Source organism: Muntiacus reevesi, chromosome 2 (genome assembly GCF_963930625.1).
Source record: "Muntiacus reevesi chromosome 2, mMunRee1.1, whole genome shotgun sequence".
Classification (NCBI taxonomy): domain Eukaryota; kingdom Metazoa; phylum Chordata; class Mammalia; order Artiodactyla; family Cervidae; genus Muntiacus; species Muntiacus reevesi.
The window spans coordinates 178,367,230-178,386,068 of NC_089250.1; the positions used below are offsets into that span (position 1 = coordinate 178,367,230).

Below are 18,839 nucleotides of genomic sequence, written 5' to 3' on the forward strand. Positions count from 1 at the left end.
CTGTAATGGTGAGCTTTTGGCAAGGGATTGAATCTTCTTCTGTGTTTTCTTTATAAATTCTTTCAAGAGAAGCCATTTATAGCATAATGTACCCAGAAGGTACCTGGGAAATCCTTGAGCATGTTGAAGGTAGTGTTAGTTGCTCAGTCCTGTCCGACTCTTTGTGACCCCACGGCCTGTAGCCCACCAGGCCCTTCTGTCCATGGGATTCTCCAGGCGAGAATACTGGAGTGGGTTGCCATGCCCTCCTCCATGCTGAAGGTGAACGTGGCCCTGAGTCCCCCGGGAAGTGCTTAAGGAGGCCCGTAGGCGGGCTGTGTTGTCTGTGTTTGACCTGACTCCAGGCCTCCCCAGCCTGCGCCCTCTGCTCCGGTCAGTCTCACGGCCTTGCCTGCAGTCTCCGCAGCCCGCCTTCTCTCCCTCCTGGGAGCGGGCCTGGCCCCTCTCCTTGTCTCCCTGCCCCTTTGGTTCTGAGCCTGGTGCCGCTGCTGTGCCTTGCCCCGCCTCACGGGCCCTCTTGCTTCAGCCTCGGTGCCCGGGACGCACCTTGTCCAGGGGGCGCTGTCACCTGATTTTCTCTTCCCAGCCGTCTCTCAGGTTCTGTGGGCAGGTCCACATCTGACGTTTTTCAGGAGAGGGGTTCAGTAAATACTCCGTTACCTTCGTGAAGCCTTGTGAAGAGTGTACAGGGCCCTGGGTTTGTAAGAAGGAAGCTCCTCTCATTTACAAAATCCAGAAGTGGATTTTTTTAAGTTTATCTTAAAGCATAAACATCAGCTGTGGTTTACTGGAAACCTGAAATGACATGCAAGCTTGTAAGCCTCAGACTTGAGATGAACACATCACATTGGAGTCTGTTTCTTTCCAGATTGGGCTTATTTACTGGAGAACATAACGTTAAATACCTTGTGTAGCATTAACTAGTCCTACATGTTAGTTCAGTCAACGTTAAGTAATATTCATCACAACCTAAACTGATTACATGCAGCCTGCTGTTGTCACACGATAGACGGAAGAGGCCTTGGGTGCAGTTACAGATGTAACTCTGGGGTGGAACTCTGTCTTGGGGCGGATGTTTACAGAGGGTGGGCCGGTGGTTCTGTGTGTTACCTGGGCGCCCCGGGCGGGACGGCCCCCCGTGCGGGGCTCAGCATGCTGGCGTCCCCGCGCAGGGCTCAACATGCTGCAGAGCGGCCTGCACAAGCAGCATATGAAGGACCTGTTCGTGGAGCTGTGTCTCACGGTGCCCGTGCGGCTGAGCTCGCTGCTGCCCTACCTGCCCATGCTCATGGACCCGCTGGTGTCGGCGCTCAACGGCTCCCAGACGCTGGTCAGCCAGGGCCTGCGGACGCTGGAGCTGTGCGTGGACAACCTGCAGCCCGACTTCCTGTATGACCACATCCAGCCGGTGCGCGCCGAGCTCATGCAGGTGAGCGCCGTCCCCGCCGGCAGAGGGCGCCCCAGGCCCGGCCCTGCCTCCTTCCCGGGGCGCCAGGCCATCCTTTCAGAGGGGTTTCAGAGGCAAGCTGGGCTGCCGATGTCTGGGCTGCCGATGGAGCCTTCGCCTGGCTGTGGGAGGCTTCTGGTGTACAAAGTGGTGTGGAGAAACACCATGAGTGTCGAGTGGATACTTGTTTTGCAGCATGGCTCCCCGTTTGGAGGGCTCCCGCAGCGTCGCGTTCTCCCGAGGTTGATGGCTTGGGAAGGCAGGTGTTACTTGGCTACCGCTGTTTCCAGGGAGACGCACGCTCTGTCTGAGGGTTCCCGAGTTACACAGTGCGGAGGTGCGCCCTTGTTGTAGAGAGAGAGAGCCGTCTGGCCGCCCCCGGAGGGAACAGCAGAAAAGGAGGGCGAGTTTGAACCTGTGTTATGTTTTGTGGTCATTAGCGCTCTGTGTGGGGTTGTCCCCACGTGTTTTGCTGATGGTGATGGATTGTACTGTGGTTGGTGAGTGTTAGAGGTCAGGGCTGCCTGTTGCTTGCTCACCCACCCGTTTAGCGGAGTGTTTGGCCCCAAGTCAGGGTCCGAGTGCCAGCTTCTGTGTTGGGCATGCAGTCACTCCTGAGATGCAGGATCTCTGGACAGTAGACAGAGACAGTGACCTGCACGCGCTGGCCACTGCCGTGGTTTAAGCCTCAGGCTCCATTCAGTCAGGAGAAGACGGCGGGAGGTCGGGTGGGAGCCGCCAAGGCCAGTCATCTGGAGGCCTGGCCAGAGAGCAGGACTGTTGGTTCTGGAAGGTGAGCCTGGGTGAGCACCGTGTGGGAAGAGGAGGCAGGGCTGGGTTGGGGACCTCCTGCCCTTCTGTGAGCGGAACAGGCTGAGGGAGAGAGAGACTGCTCGGGGCCACGGCTGGCTTCTTCCCGCCTGCTGGACCGCTGGCAGAGGCCTGTCAGCCCGCCGAGTCCCTGTGCGAGGGTGGGAGACTGCACCCCCGTTCCCAGGCCACCCCCTCCCGGGAGGCAAGCAGACACCCCTCTCCCGCAGTGCTCGGGTTTTGGGTGGGCCGACAGGAACATAAGAGAAACTGGAATTTTGCTTAAAGAAGTTCCAAGATTTTATATTGATGATTGCTAGACACTAATACCTGGCCTTGTTACAGAGGATGTGTTAGAAAATAGATTTAAAAAGTGAGCTCTGGCCGCTTTCAGGGCTTATGATGATGTCAGTGAAAAAAGTTGGGAAAATCACAGTTATTTGAAACAGTCGAGTGCCTCTCTCCTTTATACTAACTGTGAGCACGAGGCGCCCAGTAACTCGTTTTTCTTGTAATGCCGGTCCCGTTACAGTCCCAGTGTGACCTCCTCACCATCCTTTCTCATAGCAGATTTGAAACATAGAAGGAAATTTGTGTATCATGTTTATGAGTTATAAAACCTAATAGCAGTATAATCCTGAGGACACTCCGTCTAATCCAGGGTTGAGGACTTCACCGGCAAGTGTGTTTTCCTGTCTGCTCCCCTGGCCCGTTGTGTATGTCCATCCAAGCAGTGTGCTGTTTCGTTTCCTTGCTTTGAGCTCTATGCTGTTGACGACTTGCTACCTCTTGTATTCCAGGAACACGGAAGAACATTTATATGTGTATTTTCTGTCGAGGCATTCAGTTTCTCGGAAGGACACACAAGCCGAGAGCTGTGTGTCTGGGGGGCCGAGGGGAGGGGCGTCTTCGCCGTGTCGTCCCCCCAGAGCTTTTGCGTCGGGGCTGGGGGACCGTGGGGGCGCGCTGTCTGCTCGGAGGCCGACAGATGCGCGCTGACTTGCAGGCTTTGTGGCGCACCTTACGTAACCCCGCGGACAGCATCTCGCACGTGGCCTACCGCGTCCTTGGGAAGTTCGGCGGCAGCAACAGGAAGATGCTCAAGGAGTCCCAGAAGCTGCTGTACGTCGTGACTGAAGTTCAGGGCCCCAGCGTCACAGTGGAGTTTTCTGACTGTAAAGCGTCCCTTCAGCTCCCGATGGAGAAGGTAACTGTGTGTATCTCTGGGAGTGTCTTAAAAAAGACTGCAAGTTCCATTTTAAAACGTTTAATTTCTGTTCAGAAACATGGAAATAGAGCCAGTTCCTTTAGGGCGGGAATTTCTTAACCCAAAGAGCAACAAGGCTTGCCAGGGCCGAACTTGGCTGGTGAGGGCTTCTGTGACCCCCAGAGGCCAGTGGGGGGTACTGCCCCCGAGGACCTGAACCCTGGGCAGGGCCGTCCTTCCTGACGGGCGGGGGGTGCCGCCCAGCCAGCCTCACCCTTGCCCTTTGTCCGCTCTGATGCCCAGCGGGCGTCACGTCACGGGTGATGTAGAACCAGGCTGATCGCGTCCCTGCTTCACCCCTCACTCCTGGGTACCCACTTTCCTCCCAGGCTCCCTCCAGGGGCGGCTCTGTCAAAACCAGCAGACTGCGCCCAGCGTGTTGAGCACTCAGCCGCTTCTGCCTGACCCTTACTGAGATCTGACCCCCTCACCTCACTGACCCCTCTGGGCCTTGCACACTCAAGGTCGTATTTGTCACGGTCCATGTGGTCGCATTCGACTTTCCCTTTTTTTTACAGAACCCGCCCTCGCTGCCTGCAATGCAGCTTTTGATACCACGTCATTTTGGACTACTTAGCTAGCCGTTAACATGGTGGGCATTTTGGGGAAGGTTTTACCGCACGCTTTGGCGTGTGTCCGAGTGACAGCCGTCTCAGTGAGCCGCACGCTGGCCGCATGCTGAGCTCCCTGCAGGCCTGGGCCTGGCCGTGCCCTGTGGCCGGGACCACTCAGCCCTGCCCGAGCCCGGCTTGCCCCGCCGCATCCTGTGTATTAGAACTCCGCTCTCTGTGTGGGAAGTGGACGCACGGCAGCAGTGTCTGTGATTTGTTTGTTTGTTTTTGAGCCAGACTTCACTGTCCGTTTGTGAGGAAGAATGCCCACTGTGGGTAGCGTCTCTCTGGAGCTGTTTCTGGTGTCTTCTCTCCATCCACCTGCCCCCAACCTTCTCAGGCACACGCATTGTCTCTCCACTCCCCCAGCCCTGCCCCACAGACATGGTGCCCTTTTTAATCTCAGCTCCTATCTCAACCTTTATCAAAGTACTGGTCACTAGTTTCCTTGTAAGAAAATACAACTAAAATTCTGTCTTTACCTTGAAAATGACCATAGTGACTGTTCTGTGAATCCATCCAGTTCCACATCTTAGGTAATTTCCTTAAGTTAGGATTCTGTTTTAGCCCTGTCAGTGCAGGGTTGGCATTAGAATGCAAACGATGATTTTCACTTGACCTCTGCACAGACTAAGCAGAGCTAAAAGATCCCTTTAGAAGTAGTTTCTCCCCCAGGCAGCTAAAGCAGGGAAGAAACCAGATAGTGAAGACATGCCTCCCTGGTCCTCAGGGATCCCATGCTGCTCCTGGGACCCTTCCCAGCAGGTGGCACCTGAGGGCCCTGGCAGCTGGCAGGGAAGGGCCAGGTCCAGCGCCTGGGCTTACATGACAGCAGTTGCTTCTGGCATACAGTCCTTTCTTTGGTGGGGAGGGGACGGTGATCAGCTTGTAGGTTCTGTTGATAACACAGTTCCCCCTCTGTGGTTTATGACTTGGTGCTGAGTGGGTCAGAGGCCGCAGGAGAAGAGCTGGGGGTGAGGTAGCCAGAGGCTGGCCTCACGCCCTGCCTGCGTCTGGAGGATGGGCCTGTCCCGTCAGCCCCTCCCTGGCTCCTCACTGCGTCTGGAGGAGACTTCAGTACAGGTTAGGCCTTTGATTTCTAGGTGTGTAAGTACCTTTAACACTAGCACCTGAGCCGTTAAAGTGTTTTTGTGCGTGATTCTTCCTTCCCTGCCTTCCTGGCCCACCTATAGGATAGGATAAGATGTGTATGAAGCTGTGTAGGTTTTCTGAAAAATTGAAGTAAACCCTTTTTGAAGAAATTAGTTAAACCTTAGGAAAGTCATCTCAGTTTTGAACTGAGACGACTCAGACTCTGGTTTAATCCAGCAAATCTACCACAGGAGTCCTTTTGAGCTCACTTAATTTCTGGAATTTCCCATCAGCCGTTTAAGCACAAAATCTGTAAACCGCGCTTCACATTTCAGTTTGAGCCACATCCGTTGCCTCCCCTGGAGGCCTCATTTGGTGAAACCTGCTCGCCTGTCTGCAGACCCACTGCTGTCTTCAAGAGTAGACCTGCTTCGAGCTGCTTCTGGGTGCTGCTCGTGCCTCCAGCAGAGGCTTTTCAGAATCACGATTGCAGCACAAACCCCAGTCGCTGTGCTTCTTTGCCATAGGCCATTGAAACGGCTCTAGACTGCCTGAAGAGCGCCAACACCGAGCCCTACTACCGGAGGCAGGCGTGGGAAGTGATCAAGTGCTTCCTGGTGGCGATGATGAGTCTGGAGGACAACAAGCACGCGCTCTACCAGCTCCTGGCCCACCCCAAGTATGCTCTGCCCGGGGACGGGTTGTGTGTCTTGTTTCAGAGCATCAGGGGTGGTGTGCCTTCCAGATCTCTCAGTGTCGGAAGTGTGTTCCTTCAGGTCAGGAATAAGACACGCTGTCTCTCAGCCGTGCTTGTCTTTTAGAGACAATGGAAAGAGCTTGGGTGCTGAGCGGTGGCCTCTCTCAGCACGTTGAACATGCCGCCGTTCTGTGGTTTGCCTGAGTCATTGGCCTGTGCTCACGTTAGGGGAGAGCACGTTTGGTGTCTCTTGACCCACTGGCTGAAGCCATGCGTCGTGAAACTTGTCACATTAGATTCCATGTGTTGCTGAAATTAAAGCAGAGAAGTCACTCAGGCCCGTGCAGTTGTACCTAAGTTCCTTGTGGTAGGATCATCAGCTCTGGACTCGAGTGTAGTGACAGTGAATTTAATTGTTGCACAGTTTTACGGAAAAGACCATCCCCAACGTCATCATATCACATCGCTACAAAGCGCAGGACACCCCAGCCCGGAAGACGTTCGAGCAGGCCCTGACTGGGGCATTCATGTCTGCAGTCATTAAAGATCTGCGGCCCAGCGCCCTGCCCTTTGTGGCCAGCTTGATCCGCCACTACACAATGGTGGCGGTCGCCCAGCAGTGTGGTAAGTGACCCCAGATGAGCTGGGTTGAGGTCTTCAGGGACTTCGTGTTTCAAAGAAGCTGAGTTTGGCTGATTGGTTTTGGACTGTTTGCTGGTTGTCCACTCATTCCATTGACGCAGAGAGTTGGTGTTTCAGCAGTGGGTGCTGTATTCACTTGAAAATTGTCACCTGGTTTTACGTATAAAATACTAATACAGTGGCTTTAACGTGTTGACCCTGTTTTTCGTCTCGGGGGCTGAGTACTTTTGGACCCTCTGCATGGAGAGCGGTGACTGTGTGTGGTTGTGCCCCCTGTCCCCACTGGTGTTTGCCAGGCCCAGTCCCATCACCGCTTGCTCCAGTCCCCCAGCCCCTCCATCTGCTCCTGGACCCTCATCCGTGCCTTTCCCCTGCCTGGCCGCTCCTCCCCTCCGCTCCAGGCGTTCCCAGCCTCTGGGTGCCGAAGGACCTATTCTGTTAGTTTCTAGTCCGTTGCAGACTGGCGGTTTTGTAAAAGACAGTAATCCTGTCACTGCACTGCCAGCCACTGTTCCCGAACACTCAGTCTGTTCTGCAGCCGCTCCCAGCCCAGCGCCGGTCAGCGGGCGTGACCTCTCAAGTAGCACTTTGTGTCCTCAGACCTCTCACCCTGGGACGAGTAGCTTCCTCCCAACGCTGCAGAAGCCCCCGCCCCCACCCCACCTTTTAAACTCTTTCTGTCCGAGCAGTTGGCGCCGTACAGTTGAGCGCTGAGCTTGTTTCCCAGTGTCAGCAGACCCGCACGCCTCGGTCACTCCCACCGCACCGCGGGCCGGTGCCTGCCAGGTGGGGTTCGTAGCTGGGTGCCCTTGCTTTTTCCTGTTGGTGCGTCAGGAGCATCCACAGCATAACCCGTAGTCACGCCCACGTTGTGCCTCTTGACCTGGGTAATGACTCTCTTCAACAAAGATACCTGATTATGGTTCTCACTTTAAACAGCTCTGTCCTTGAGTTGTGATTGAGAAAATCTGAAAGTTAACACTGTGTAAGGGAGTCAGCTACATTATAACTACTTAGTTTGTAAATAGCTGTGGTTTAACAGAAGTTGGTCAAGTACCATGGTTGGCTTTTATTAAATTCCTAACCTCAAGGGAAACGGGTAGTTTTGCAGTTGGAGGCGCTAAACCCAGCTCTCCCGCCTGCCGTCCACTCTCCTCCCAGGCCCCTTCCTGCTCCCGTGCTACCAGGGGGGCAGCCAGCCCAGCACCGCCATGTTCCACAGCGAGGAGAACGGGTCCAAAGGGATGGACCCCCTGGTCCTCATTGATGCCATCGCCATCTGCATGGCGTACGAGGAGAAGGAGCTCTGCAAGATTGGGGAGGTGGCTCTCGCCGTAATCTTCGACGTGGCGAGCATCATCCTGGGCTCGAAGGAGCGGGTGAGGAGTGCAGTCTGGGTGGGGCTGTCTGTGCCCAAGGGCGGCCGCTCTCCCGGGACCTGGGGGCACAGCGAGCGGTGTGCGTCTCTTCCAGGCGTGCCAGCTGCCCCTCTTCTCCTACATCGTGGAGCGCCTGTGCGCCTGTTGCTACGAGCAAGCCTGGTACGCGAAGCTGGGCGGCGTGGTGTCCATCAAATTCCTCATGGAGCGCCTGCCCCTCACCTGGGTGCTGCAGAACCAGCAGACCTTCCTCAAAGCGCTGCTCTTCGTCATGATGGACCTGACGGGCGAGGTAGGCGGGGAGGGGTCGGCGGGGCCGGGGGGTGACGCCAGACCCGACCACATGGGTGCAGGATGGTCACTCGCCTGGGGAACAGTTAGTTTGAGACAGTTCTGCACGCATGCTCTCCGGGAAGCTTAGATTTCACTGCTGTTGCTGTTCCATCACTAAGTCGTGTCCGACTCTTTGTAACCCCATGGACTGCAGCAGGCCAGGGCCCCCCGTCCTCTACTGTCTCATGGAGTTTGCTCAGATTCACGTCCATTGACTTGGTGTTGCTAGCTGACCATCTCGTCCTCTGACCTTGCTACAGCATCTTAAATGAAAGGACAGATCACGGCCCTCAGGTTCACTTTCTCTGAGACTCTAAATACTGGTCAGTCTTGATAAACAGTCGCTGGCCAAAGGACTTGACACAGTGGTCCGTGAAGGGAAAACCACTTCTCAGTTCTGCCACAGGTTAAACAGTATACATGCAGCAGAAGTCCCTTTAGGAGCCACGTTCTTTATGAACCTTTGTATGGATGTAGCACAAACAAGTAGAAGATGGCGGGCATCGCCTGTTTAAATTTGTTTGGTAAACATGAGGATCAAGTCTAGATACGTATTTTCTTCCTGAATGATAAACAGCTGATCTCTAAGCAGCAGGGTTAGCTACAGGAGTACCTTGACAACACGAGGCAGTCTTGACGCCTTAGCTGGTGTGTGAGGGGCGTGGGCCCGCAGTGGCCGCGTTTGGGGCGGGTGGGCGGGCAGATGTGGGTGCTAAGTGCAGCAGCGTCTGTCTTTGGTGCTAAGGAGTCCCTGGCCTGCAGGTTTCCAACGGGGCGGTCGCCATGGCCAAGACCACCCTGGAGCAGCTTCTGATGAGGTGTGCGACACCCCTCAAGGACGAAGAGAGGGCGGAGGAGATCGTGGCGGCCCAGGAGAAGTCCTTCCACCACGTGACCCACGACCTGGTGCGGGAGGTCACGTCCCCGAACTCCACCGTGCGGAAGCAGGCCATGCACTCTCTGCAGGTGCTGGCCCAGGTCACCGGGAAGAGCGTGACCGTGATCATGGAGCCGCACAAGGAGGTGAGGCGCCGTCCCGGGCGCAGCCTCTGCAGGCTTTTTCCTCCATCAGCTGTGGGTGTTCATGACAGGGAACTTGTCTGTTTTGTATCTAGTGAGCTAAGTGCTGTTACACGTGCCTGTTCTGACCTCAGGCTTGCAGATGGCAACGTCCTTATATTAACGCCTGTGTTGGTGACTGTCAGGGGCAGAGGCTGGTTTTCTGGACCTGATGAGCACGACCTGGTCTCATCCTTGTTTTGGTTTTTGCTGTTGTAAGAGCAGCTGCTCTGGACGCCGAGGAGTGGAATGTGTCTGACTGCATCTCTCTCCATGACCCAGTGTCAGAGTTTGAAGTAGCTCCTCCCTTCCCTCACTGAGGGATGTCTAGGATTACTTGATCTTAGTTACAGTTTTTAGGTTGCTAACTGGCTTAGGATCTTGCAATGAGAGGTGTTTGCGTTTTGAGGGGCAGCCGGTCAGCGGTGCCTCCTCCATGCCTCCCCCAGGTCCTCCAGGACATGGTCCCACCTAAGAAGCACCTGCTGCGGCACCAGCCCGCCAACGCGCAGATCGGCCTGATGGAAGGGAACACGTTCTGCACCACGCTGCAGCCTCGGCTCTTCACGATGGACCTCAACGTGGTGGAGCACAAGGTGTTCTACACGGAGGTAGGGGCCCGGTGGCCTGTCTGTGCGCGGAGGCGGGTCAGGCAGCGTCCGGCGGGGGCGGGGGCAGTGGCCGCAGGGAGCCGGCTGTTGCCTGGCTCAGCCCTCCGCGGAGGTGTGTTACGTCTGAGACGGGGAGGCATGCGTGTGTCTGAGATGCCCAGTGCGGTGGGGGCTGCTGAGTCCTTCGGGCTCTGTCAGCCTTCGCGGGGAGCTTGCTCTTTAGGACCTTGAAGTGCATTTTAGAGCCCAGACTGTACCATCTTCCTCTGTCACACGTGTCAGCAGACTCCCAGTTTATTGAGTTTATGAGACTTGAGTGTGCCACGCCCTGCTGAGAACTCCCTTAACGTGAGCGCCTTTACCTGGCTCCGGCAGTACCGCATGAGGTACAGACCCTGAGCACTTTCCTTCTGAAGGTGCCAGACCTGAGCCTTCGGGTTCGTTAGGCACCCAGAGCCCCAGAGCTGGAGAGCTCAGGCTGGAGCCGCTGCAGTCGTATTAGAACCTGGCCCCTCATCACTGCGCTGCCCTGCTGGGCTCTCGTTTTGTTTGGTGGACTGGACTTGCCCCTTAACCCCAAGATAACAGGCAGTGACGGGTGGTACCTTCCACGTATTTGTCACTGTCAGTATTACAGTGTGGGATGGTACTAGACAGTACTGAATAGGAACTCAACTATAGATGCAGTCAAATCATGGATATTAACTTAGACTCAATAATGGGCTGTTGATTAGCCTAATTTGAAATGGTTATAAGATGTGACTTATTCTGGAGGCATTGTCAGACTAAACTGAGCCAGAAGTCATAAGGAAGCAAGTTTCTTCCTTGTCCACACCAAGTCTGAATGTCCAGCTATGAAAAAACTTGTCTCTTGATTCTTTAAGTCCCTTGTTTTTACTTGGACATGAGGTCATTGATCGTGTGTTCTAGCTTTGATTTTTTTTAATACCTTGGTTATAGCCCTCATATAAGTTGTCCAGGATGTCAGTGGAAGGGGAAAGTAGTGATAGAACACCATATATAGTATTTTAGGCAGTAGATATATAAATGTGTACTAGTTTGGCGAAATGTCTGGAAGACTAGCTGCTGGAGTATCTGCGTTATATAGTATTTCCAATAGAATACTTCTTATGCTTCTGTGTGCTTGAAAAGAGAGAAAAAGTATTACTGCTCAAACACTTGAATTACAGCATGTTTATTTCTTGGGCCTTGGCCCAAGGCACTGGGAAACGTCTGTGAGCAAGGCATTGTCCCCCAAACATGGAATTTGCATTTAAATAGAGTGATCCCCTGCGTAAAGAAAAAACAGGATGGTATCAGAGCCCGTGAGAGAATGCCAAAGAATTTATTTCACAGAGGTTGACTTGAGTTTTGCTTTAGAATAAGGAAGTCCAGTGACATTTCAATACTTACGTGCTTCGGGATTTGGGTTTAGTTGGTTAATCGTGTTGTGTGTGGCTGATGGTCGCGTCCTGTTACTTGCAAGGTCTTCTCGGTGAGAGCAGGCCGCATTAGGTCATTCTGTCTCTTGCAGCTCTTGAACTTGTGCGAGGCTGAAGATTCGGCTTTAACAAAGCTGCCCTGTTACAAAAGCCTGCCATCGCTTGTGCCTCTACGGATTGCAGCCCTAAGTAAGTTCACGTAAATCTGAAACAAGTTAGCGGGCATGGAAGTGGGGGGGACGACTGCCTTTTTTGTTGTCTGATTTTTCTCTCTGTGGTCTCTAAGGGGAAATAAAAAAGTTGTTGGTGTGTTTATCAGGCTGCATAGTCAGATGTCATTGGATTGTATAGATTGCTAGGATTTAAGTAATTATTTTACTCTCTAATAAACTGGACTTTACTGTGTTGTAAACTCTTTGTAGTTCTTGAGGGAACTGAACATTTCTCTAAGGTGTGTCTCTAATTTCCTGGTTTAAGAGGGTCGTCACACCACTCACATCTTGCCATTTTCATCTGAATCAAAGTATTTAGATCTTTTTAGACTTTTTAATGATTTAGGAGCATTTGAGACTCCTGCTGTCTCCAGGCTTTCATTAAGGATGTCAGTCATCATTGTTTAGCACAGGAATTGTACATAATTTAGGAAAATACACTACTTGCCTTCATACTTAGAACCAGTCATTTCCTCCTCTTTGGTAAATACCCAGTGGTTAACTTTGTCTCTTGTTGACTTTGATACACTTAATGACTTAATGAAATATTGCCAGAATCCTCCTTGAATTAGAGGTAGAGGAGCTGAGAGGCAGAGCTTGAGGATGGCGCTCAAGACACGGCAGGCCAGGGTGAGGGGGGACGCAGGGGGTCTTCTCACCCCTCCTGTTGGGGCTCCTCTCCTCGGGGCATCCCTCACGCATTTCACATAAGCTGGAACATTACTGCTTAACTAACATACAGGCTCAAGTTGTGTCCTCTGTCCTGAGAATATTTGCGTTTCAAAGCCTTTGATCCCCCCCACCCCCGCCCCTGCACTCTGGGACACAGATGATGGAGAGACGCTGAGCTGTGTGTCCGTTTCCTTCATCACAGAGCTTGCGGCTCAGTGCTCAGTGTTAACACAGCGTGCGTGCGACCATGGGCCTGCTGTGCCCTCACCTGTGAGACATCTCGGGGGCGGGGGTGTCGTTGGGGACCCCCCTCACCCTTGTTTTCATATTGTTTTCCTTTTCACCCCTCCATTTATCTAGACAATAAGACTGACCGTGGGCTTTCTGGCAGGCTGTTACCTTCTTAGATCATAGTTATAGGTAATAGGGACCCTGTGAGTAGAAGGCCACGCATTCTTTTGTCTTTCATGAAGCCGGGTTATTAGGAAAGAAGTTTAATGACCCGTGTGTTTGTTGGTTGGTAAAGCCTTCAGATCAGGACGTTGCTGTACGTTTTTCAGGTAAATAATGAAAATCGTGTTGATTTCTCTCCCTAAAGATGCGCTTGCGGCCTGCAATTATCTTCCTCAGTCCAGAGAGAAGATCATTGCTGCGCTCTTCAAAGCTCTGAATTCAACCAACAGCGAGCTCCAGGAGGCCGGAGAAGCCTGCATGAGAAAGGTGAGTGGGGCTGGGTGGGTGGGATTTCCACACTGAGCTCATTCTGCTGACCTTGTCTGTATCTCGGGAGCCTGCCTGTGTGGTTCATCCCACCCCGGAGTGTCATAACATCTCTATTTCATGGCCATCCTGAACCCTTGAAAAATTAAACAGGAATGCCCAGTCCTCCTCATTTCATCATAAACTTCTAGGATATATGTGGTTAATGCTGCATTTTCCTGAGCAAAGCAGAAACTTGCTGCTAGACTTGACTGTGAGTTCCGGGTACTATGAGGTGTACTTGGTACCTTTTCCCCTGTAACCTTTCTCTGTTAATAGTTTTTAGAAGGCGCCACCATAGAAGTAGACCAGATCCACACTCACATGCGCCCACTGTTGATGATGCTGGGGGACTATCGGAGCCTGACGCTCAACGTCGTCAATCGTCTGACCTCGGTGACCAGGCTCTTCCCAAACTCCTTCAATGATAAATTTTGTGATCAGATGATGGTAAGCCAGACGTGTATAATGAACCTGAAAGATCAAACTTTTTTAAAAAGTGAATTACACTCACATGACTTACAGCTCAGAAGGTGTGGAGGTGTCCTGTGAGCAGCCTCCCTCCCATCCCCACCCTCCAGTCTCCCAGCTCCTCTTCCGGGAGACAGCCAGCAGGAACAGTCTCCTGTGTGTCCTTCTAGAGGTGGTTCCCGTTTGTCATGGGACATACGTCTCTTCGATTACTTCCCACAGAGGGAAGTGGGATCTATCCATTCTTCTTTCTTTTTACATTTACTGCCCCGTCATTCAGATGGGTACGCGAAGCGCCTCTTCATCCTTGTCTTATGGCCAAACAGTGTTTGATGGTGGGGACATGCCAGACTGTACCGCATCTTTCCCTGCTGGTGACCATCTTGATTGTTCCCAATCTTTGGCCTTTGTCGACAGTGATGTGGTGAAGAACTTGTAAGGGCTTTAGAAATCCTTTTGAGTTTTTACAGTTAGCAAGGAAATACAAAAAAAAAAAGATCTGTTTAAACAGTGTTTAAACCTAAGGAGTAAACAGATGGAGAGTTTCATCCATTAACTGTATTTTGCATTCTGTAAATAAACACTTATAAATAATTTAACTTTTACGATTTTGCAGGATGTTACTGCAAACATGCATGTTTTTTATGCAGCTTTTAAGCCTCACATGCTGGTTTCTTCATGTCTGTAGATACCAAAGAAATGAACCATGGCCCAAATACCTAACTGGAAATTGATTGGTCCTAAAATTTTTAAGTGATGCCCTAATAGTAGAGTGTAATGTAAGTGAATTCTCCAAATTGCAAGGCCCCTTCCCTTTAAGCTTCCATATATGATACAGATATGTACCTACCGGTCTATACGCATACGACCTGGAACGCTCTTCCCTCTGCTTCCCTGTTCTGGCCTGGCCGCCTCTGCGGGGCCCTCCCGTCGCTGGTTCCAGCTCCTGTCACGTGGCAGGTGCCTGAGTTTTACCCCGTTTCCCCTGCTGTGAACCGGAGCTCCACAGGGTAGGGGTGCCGTCTGCTCGATCACGCCTCTGCCCCAACGCCTCGCCTGGCTGCTGGCTCTGGGTGGACTCGGGGGGCCGCCGCGGCACAGAGTAACATGAATACACGTCCTCTTGTTGGAGTGACCGGTTGCAGGACGTTTCCTGCTGTGTCAGGGTGAATTCAGCCTTCCTGTTTATAGAACATAAGCAAACGTCAGTTACTCTCATCACTCATTTGGCCGCGCTCTTTCAGTAATTAGAAACACTGCTGTTCTCACGTTGAGTAAGTTGGGAATTGATCACCTATGGGTTTTCACCTATTTTGGAACTGAGATGCTCCCATTGTCAAGAAAAAATGTCTAAGGATGTATTTTTTCCCAACAGCAACATCTGCGAAAGTGGATGGAAGTGGTGGTCCTCACCCACAAAGGGGGCCAGAGGAGCGACGGAAATGTGAGTGACTCGTTTGTTTCCGGGGGCAGCCCCGCCGCCGGGCACTGCCGTTAGTGATGCGACCGTCGGAGCCATGCTCTTAATTAAATCCCGGTCAGAGGTTTAGTTGTGTGTGACTCTAGTCCGTGTAACCTGTTACACATATTTTGTTAGCATTACACTTTGGCTTTTATTTCTCTTAATCATTGAACATTCCTTTTTGTGTTTCTTTAAAAAAATTTCCCTTTTGTTCACGTTAACACGATGTTTTTGTTGATTGAGAATCCTGGGAGGCTGGGCATGTTAGTATTTCACTTTTACTAGCTTTTCTTTAAAGTGAATAAAGTGTGCTTTCTGGACGGTTCTTGGCAGCTGTCGTTTGCACGGGGGTGCAGTGCTCAGCTGCTGATTCCACTGCTTTCTGCCCTCATTGCCTCACGAGCTGAGCAGAGGTCTTAGGCCTTCATAAAGCACCGAGGAGAACGTGAGAAAGCGTCACGTGAACGCTGGCACAGGTGTTCTCTAGGTCTGAATCCCCCACCGCAGTTGTTTGCCCAAAGGCCAGATGGCCCGAACTTAAAAGCATGTATTTTTTTTTTACAGTTTGGAGGGAAAACCACTCTAGTTAAATCATTTAAAGGATCCGACGTGGGTCGCTAAAACTTACTTTGTCTGTTACAAATGAATGCTTCTTGCTGTTTTGACTCTAATCTTACTCGCAGATGTTAATACTCTTTTAAAATATCTTTTAAGTTGATGTCTGTCCTCTCGGTGGGCTGTGTCTTCCACAAGCTCCTGTTCCGCCCCGTGGAACTGCAGCAGTACCCCGATGAGGGGCTCCCCGAGCTCTGCAGAGGCCTCATTAACGTGGCGTTCCGTGCTCCTGTGCCAATTCGTTGGATGCTGTGTTTCATCCCAGCTTGCATTTTATTTATTTTGGCTTTATTATGCTTTGTGTTAACCATTCTATGTCAAGGTGTTTTTTATGTGAGTCTTGTTTCCTGCTGCTTCTAAACAGCCAACAAGCAAAACTGAACCAGGATTTTAAACTTTCTTTAGGCGTGTTAAACCATCCATGACCTCTTTGAAGGTTTGTTATTTATATATATCGGGGAAGAAAATCAGGAAATCCTCATGGGGGAAAAGCGGATTGTATTTGAAAAACCGAAGCGCTTGGGAGCAGGCGCTAGTGCCTCTCTACTTCTCTTCCCCAGCTGTCATCTGTTAGGCGTTTTAGCTCTAAATTTTATACTTGTGTTTACCGTTAGCTGTTAATTCTCTGAAACATTAGGCAATTTTAGAATAAACATTAAAGCCCTAGCAGGTAGATGAACAACTTCCGTTAGATCAGAAAGATCCCACAAACTTTCAGTGAAGCTTGGATGGCGTGGGGGTGAGTTGCACAAGGAGTGGGGCCATGGGCACTGGGAGCTCGCTCAGCAGTGAGCGTGTCCCAGAGAGCATCTCGCTGCTGAGGGACTTACGGCTGTGCGCCCGGGGCCGCGGTGTTTGCGGTCCAAGGCAGAGTGGCTGTGGTTCCTGGCGTCAGCCCAGAGCCGAGCTTCCTGTCTGCTCTTGACCCTGAGGGCTTTCAGTGTATGCGCCACAGACTGAGGAGCAGTTTATTTGGTTGGATTCCCAAGTAACATTGCCCAGTTGAGAAACTGGAACTGATGATGTGCTAGAAGTTGAATAAAAATAATCACTCCCCATGACACCTTTACCCCTGATGATCTGAGCTTTGCATTATCACCACATTAGGAAGGTTTACCTGATTGGCATTGAACTTACAGGGGAGAGCTCGTGACCACCTGTTATACACACATGCACACACACACAGCTTCACTTTACAAGATAACCCAGATGTCCATCCAGTGGGTAATGTCATGGCCTGTGGGTTCTTCTGAGTGTGCAGGACTGAGACATGCCTAATTGATGGGGATTAAGCTCCCTGGTTTTTTTCCAGCTTCAGCTTAAAATGTTTTAGCCCTCACAGAAAATCTTGAGTTACTGATTCTAAACAGAACAATTTTTTAAAACATATTTGCTTACAGCAAAGTCTTACAGTTTCTCCCCCGGACAAGAATTCCAAAACTCTTTGTTTGTTAAATTTAGGGAAGAGTACACTCCCCATGACGCCATCAGAAGAGACGTTTTGACATCTGAAGGGTGGAAGGTGTCTGTTTTGCTGTTGCGCATCTGTTAACTATTGTGTGCTTTCTTGACAATTGTGTCTTCACTGTCTTGTTTCCCCCAATAACCCTGACTGTGTTTTTGAGTGTGCGGGAAGTTCTGTGTAAATAACATAAATAGAAAAAAGATGATTTTCCTCCCCATCCTCAGGAGAGCATTTCAGAGTGCGGGAGATGCTCCTTGTCTCCATTCTGTCAGTTTGAGGTGAGAACAACCTATTAACAGTCAGTTTATGACTTGCACTGTGAAGAACAGTGTATATTTTCCTTTCTTTTCTGTTCTGTTTACCTTTGCGTTGCCTTTTTTCATGCTGTAATTTTTGTTTTGGTTCAGCCTGCCGTGGAAGGGGTAGAGGTGAGAACCAGTGGAGGTGCAGGAGGGGTTGTCCTCGTCCTTGGTTTTGCCGTGACTTGTGGTTCTGTGGTGGACGGAGTGTGTCGTGCCTGAGTGCAGTGAGCGTACTTGTCTGTCTGTGGCGGACCTGTATCAGTACCACCGTTGCCGTGAACTGTCCGGGGGCCACGCATGTTTCCCGTGAGGACCTTTTTAAGCCAGTTTCTAAGTTCTTCTGTTTCCCACACGCTAGAATCGCCACATCTCAATTTTTCTGATTCCCTCGGGTTTTTGCTCTCATGCAGTTTGTATGATCTCACACATCTAACAACCTCTTGAGAGGAGACACCGCAAAGAATGCAGGAGGCCTGTTAGAAATTGGGAGGCCTAGTTCCTCCTTGCCCACGTCTGGCTGAGCAGCTGCCTCACATGGCCCTGCCCACACCCAGTCCCCCGTGTGTGTCTCCCGCGCACAGCGCCCTCTGGTGGCTGGGGAGGGCGGCGCAGCCCCGCGCTGCCTCTTCTGTAAAACGGGGGTGGTAACGCCTGTCATTCCTGCCGCCTCTCCTGGTGGCGACGCGAGGGCCAGCAGTGGTTCCGTGACAGGGCTTTGAAAACCAACGCCTTGGAGAGGAAAGTGCCATTTTTAGAAGGTTATTCGAACTTGAGGATCGAACTAACTTATCCTGCCCCCAAACTCAGAAACACTGGAGACGGGCACTCCAGGGGAGGCCGGGGGTGAGGTGAGCTGATGCTTCTCAAGTTTCTGACCCCTCTCACGTTTGGCCTCTTGACTTAAAGAGGTGTTCTGAGCACTCTCTCCTCTGCCCCCGGGACCCGGTGCCCCTGACCGGCGCTTACCATCCCCATTTTACCGCAGTGGGGTCTGGATACCCGGCCCCCCACCCACGAGGGACATCAGGGCGTCTTCCGCCCCCGTGGCCTGAATGGCGGACCCAAAACTGTGGGAACTGACGCCGAGAATGCAGAGTCGGGGTGATGGGCTCCAAGCAGTCCACTTTTCACGTGATTCCGGGGAGCAGTTTGTCAGCTTTGTTTTCAGGCCTGCTTGACAAATTCTTAGTCCTGCAGTCAGTCACTTATTCCCGCTGATAGTTAATTTCCGGGTTAAAGACTTCCCGTATGTTTTGAGGACTTTGTGGCTGAGTTTTAGGGGCAGCAGAAGTCTGTGCTCTCAGAACTTGCTGCACTGGGGAGACCCCATGAGGTCATGGCCACGTGGGGGACCCCTAATGCTCAGGTAACAGGCACGACCCCCCCTCGGGGGGGGGGCTCATCTCGGCGGCCCGAGAGGTCACTCCCGACCCTGGTCAGTGTGTGGGCACGCGGACGTGGCAGTGTCACCAGCTGTGACCCCGCCCTCCG

General features: G+C 52.0%; 1 protein-coding gene across 9 annotated transcripts in view; it reads left to right on the forward strand.

The window, feature by feature from the left end:
* TRRAP (transformation/transcription domain associated protein) overlaps positions 1 to 18,839 on the forward strand; it is an 89,297-nt gene that overhangs the window by 23,542 nt on the left and 46,916 nt on the right. For all 9 annotated transcript variants that reach the window (XM_065923801.1, XM_065923807.1, XM_065923806.1 and 6 more), the window contains exons 20-31: positions 1,173 to 1,429; positions 3,264 to 3,464; positions 5,755 to 5,906; positions 6,349 to 6,548; positions 7,728 to 7,945; positions 8,040 to 8,237; positions 9,041 to 9,301; positions 9,787 to 9,948; positions 11,483 to 11,579; positions 12,873 to 12,994; positions 13,313 to 13,483; positions 14,880 to 14,948. In XM_065923801.1, the coding sequence (XP_065779873.1) occupies positions 1,173 to 1,429; positions 3,264 to 3,464; positions 5,755 to 5,906; positions 6,349 to 6,548; positions 7,728 to 7,945; positions 8,040 to 8,237; positions 9,041 to 9,301; positions 9,787 to 9,948; positions 11,483 to 11,579; positions 12,873 to 12,994; positions 13,313 to 13,483; positions 14,880 to 14,948 (2,108 nt within the window). The remainder of the gene's footprint in view (positions 1 to 1,172; positions 1,430 to 3,263; positions 3,465 to 5,754; positions 5,907 to 6,348; positions 6,549 to 7,727; positions 7,946 to 8,039; positions 8,238 to 9,040; positions 9,302 to 9,786; positions 9,949 to 11,482; positions 11,580 to 12,872; positions 12,995 to 13,312; positions 13,484 to 14,879; positions 14,949 to 18,839) is intronic.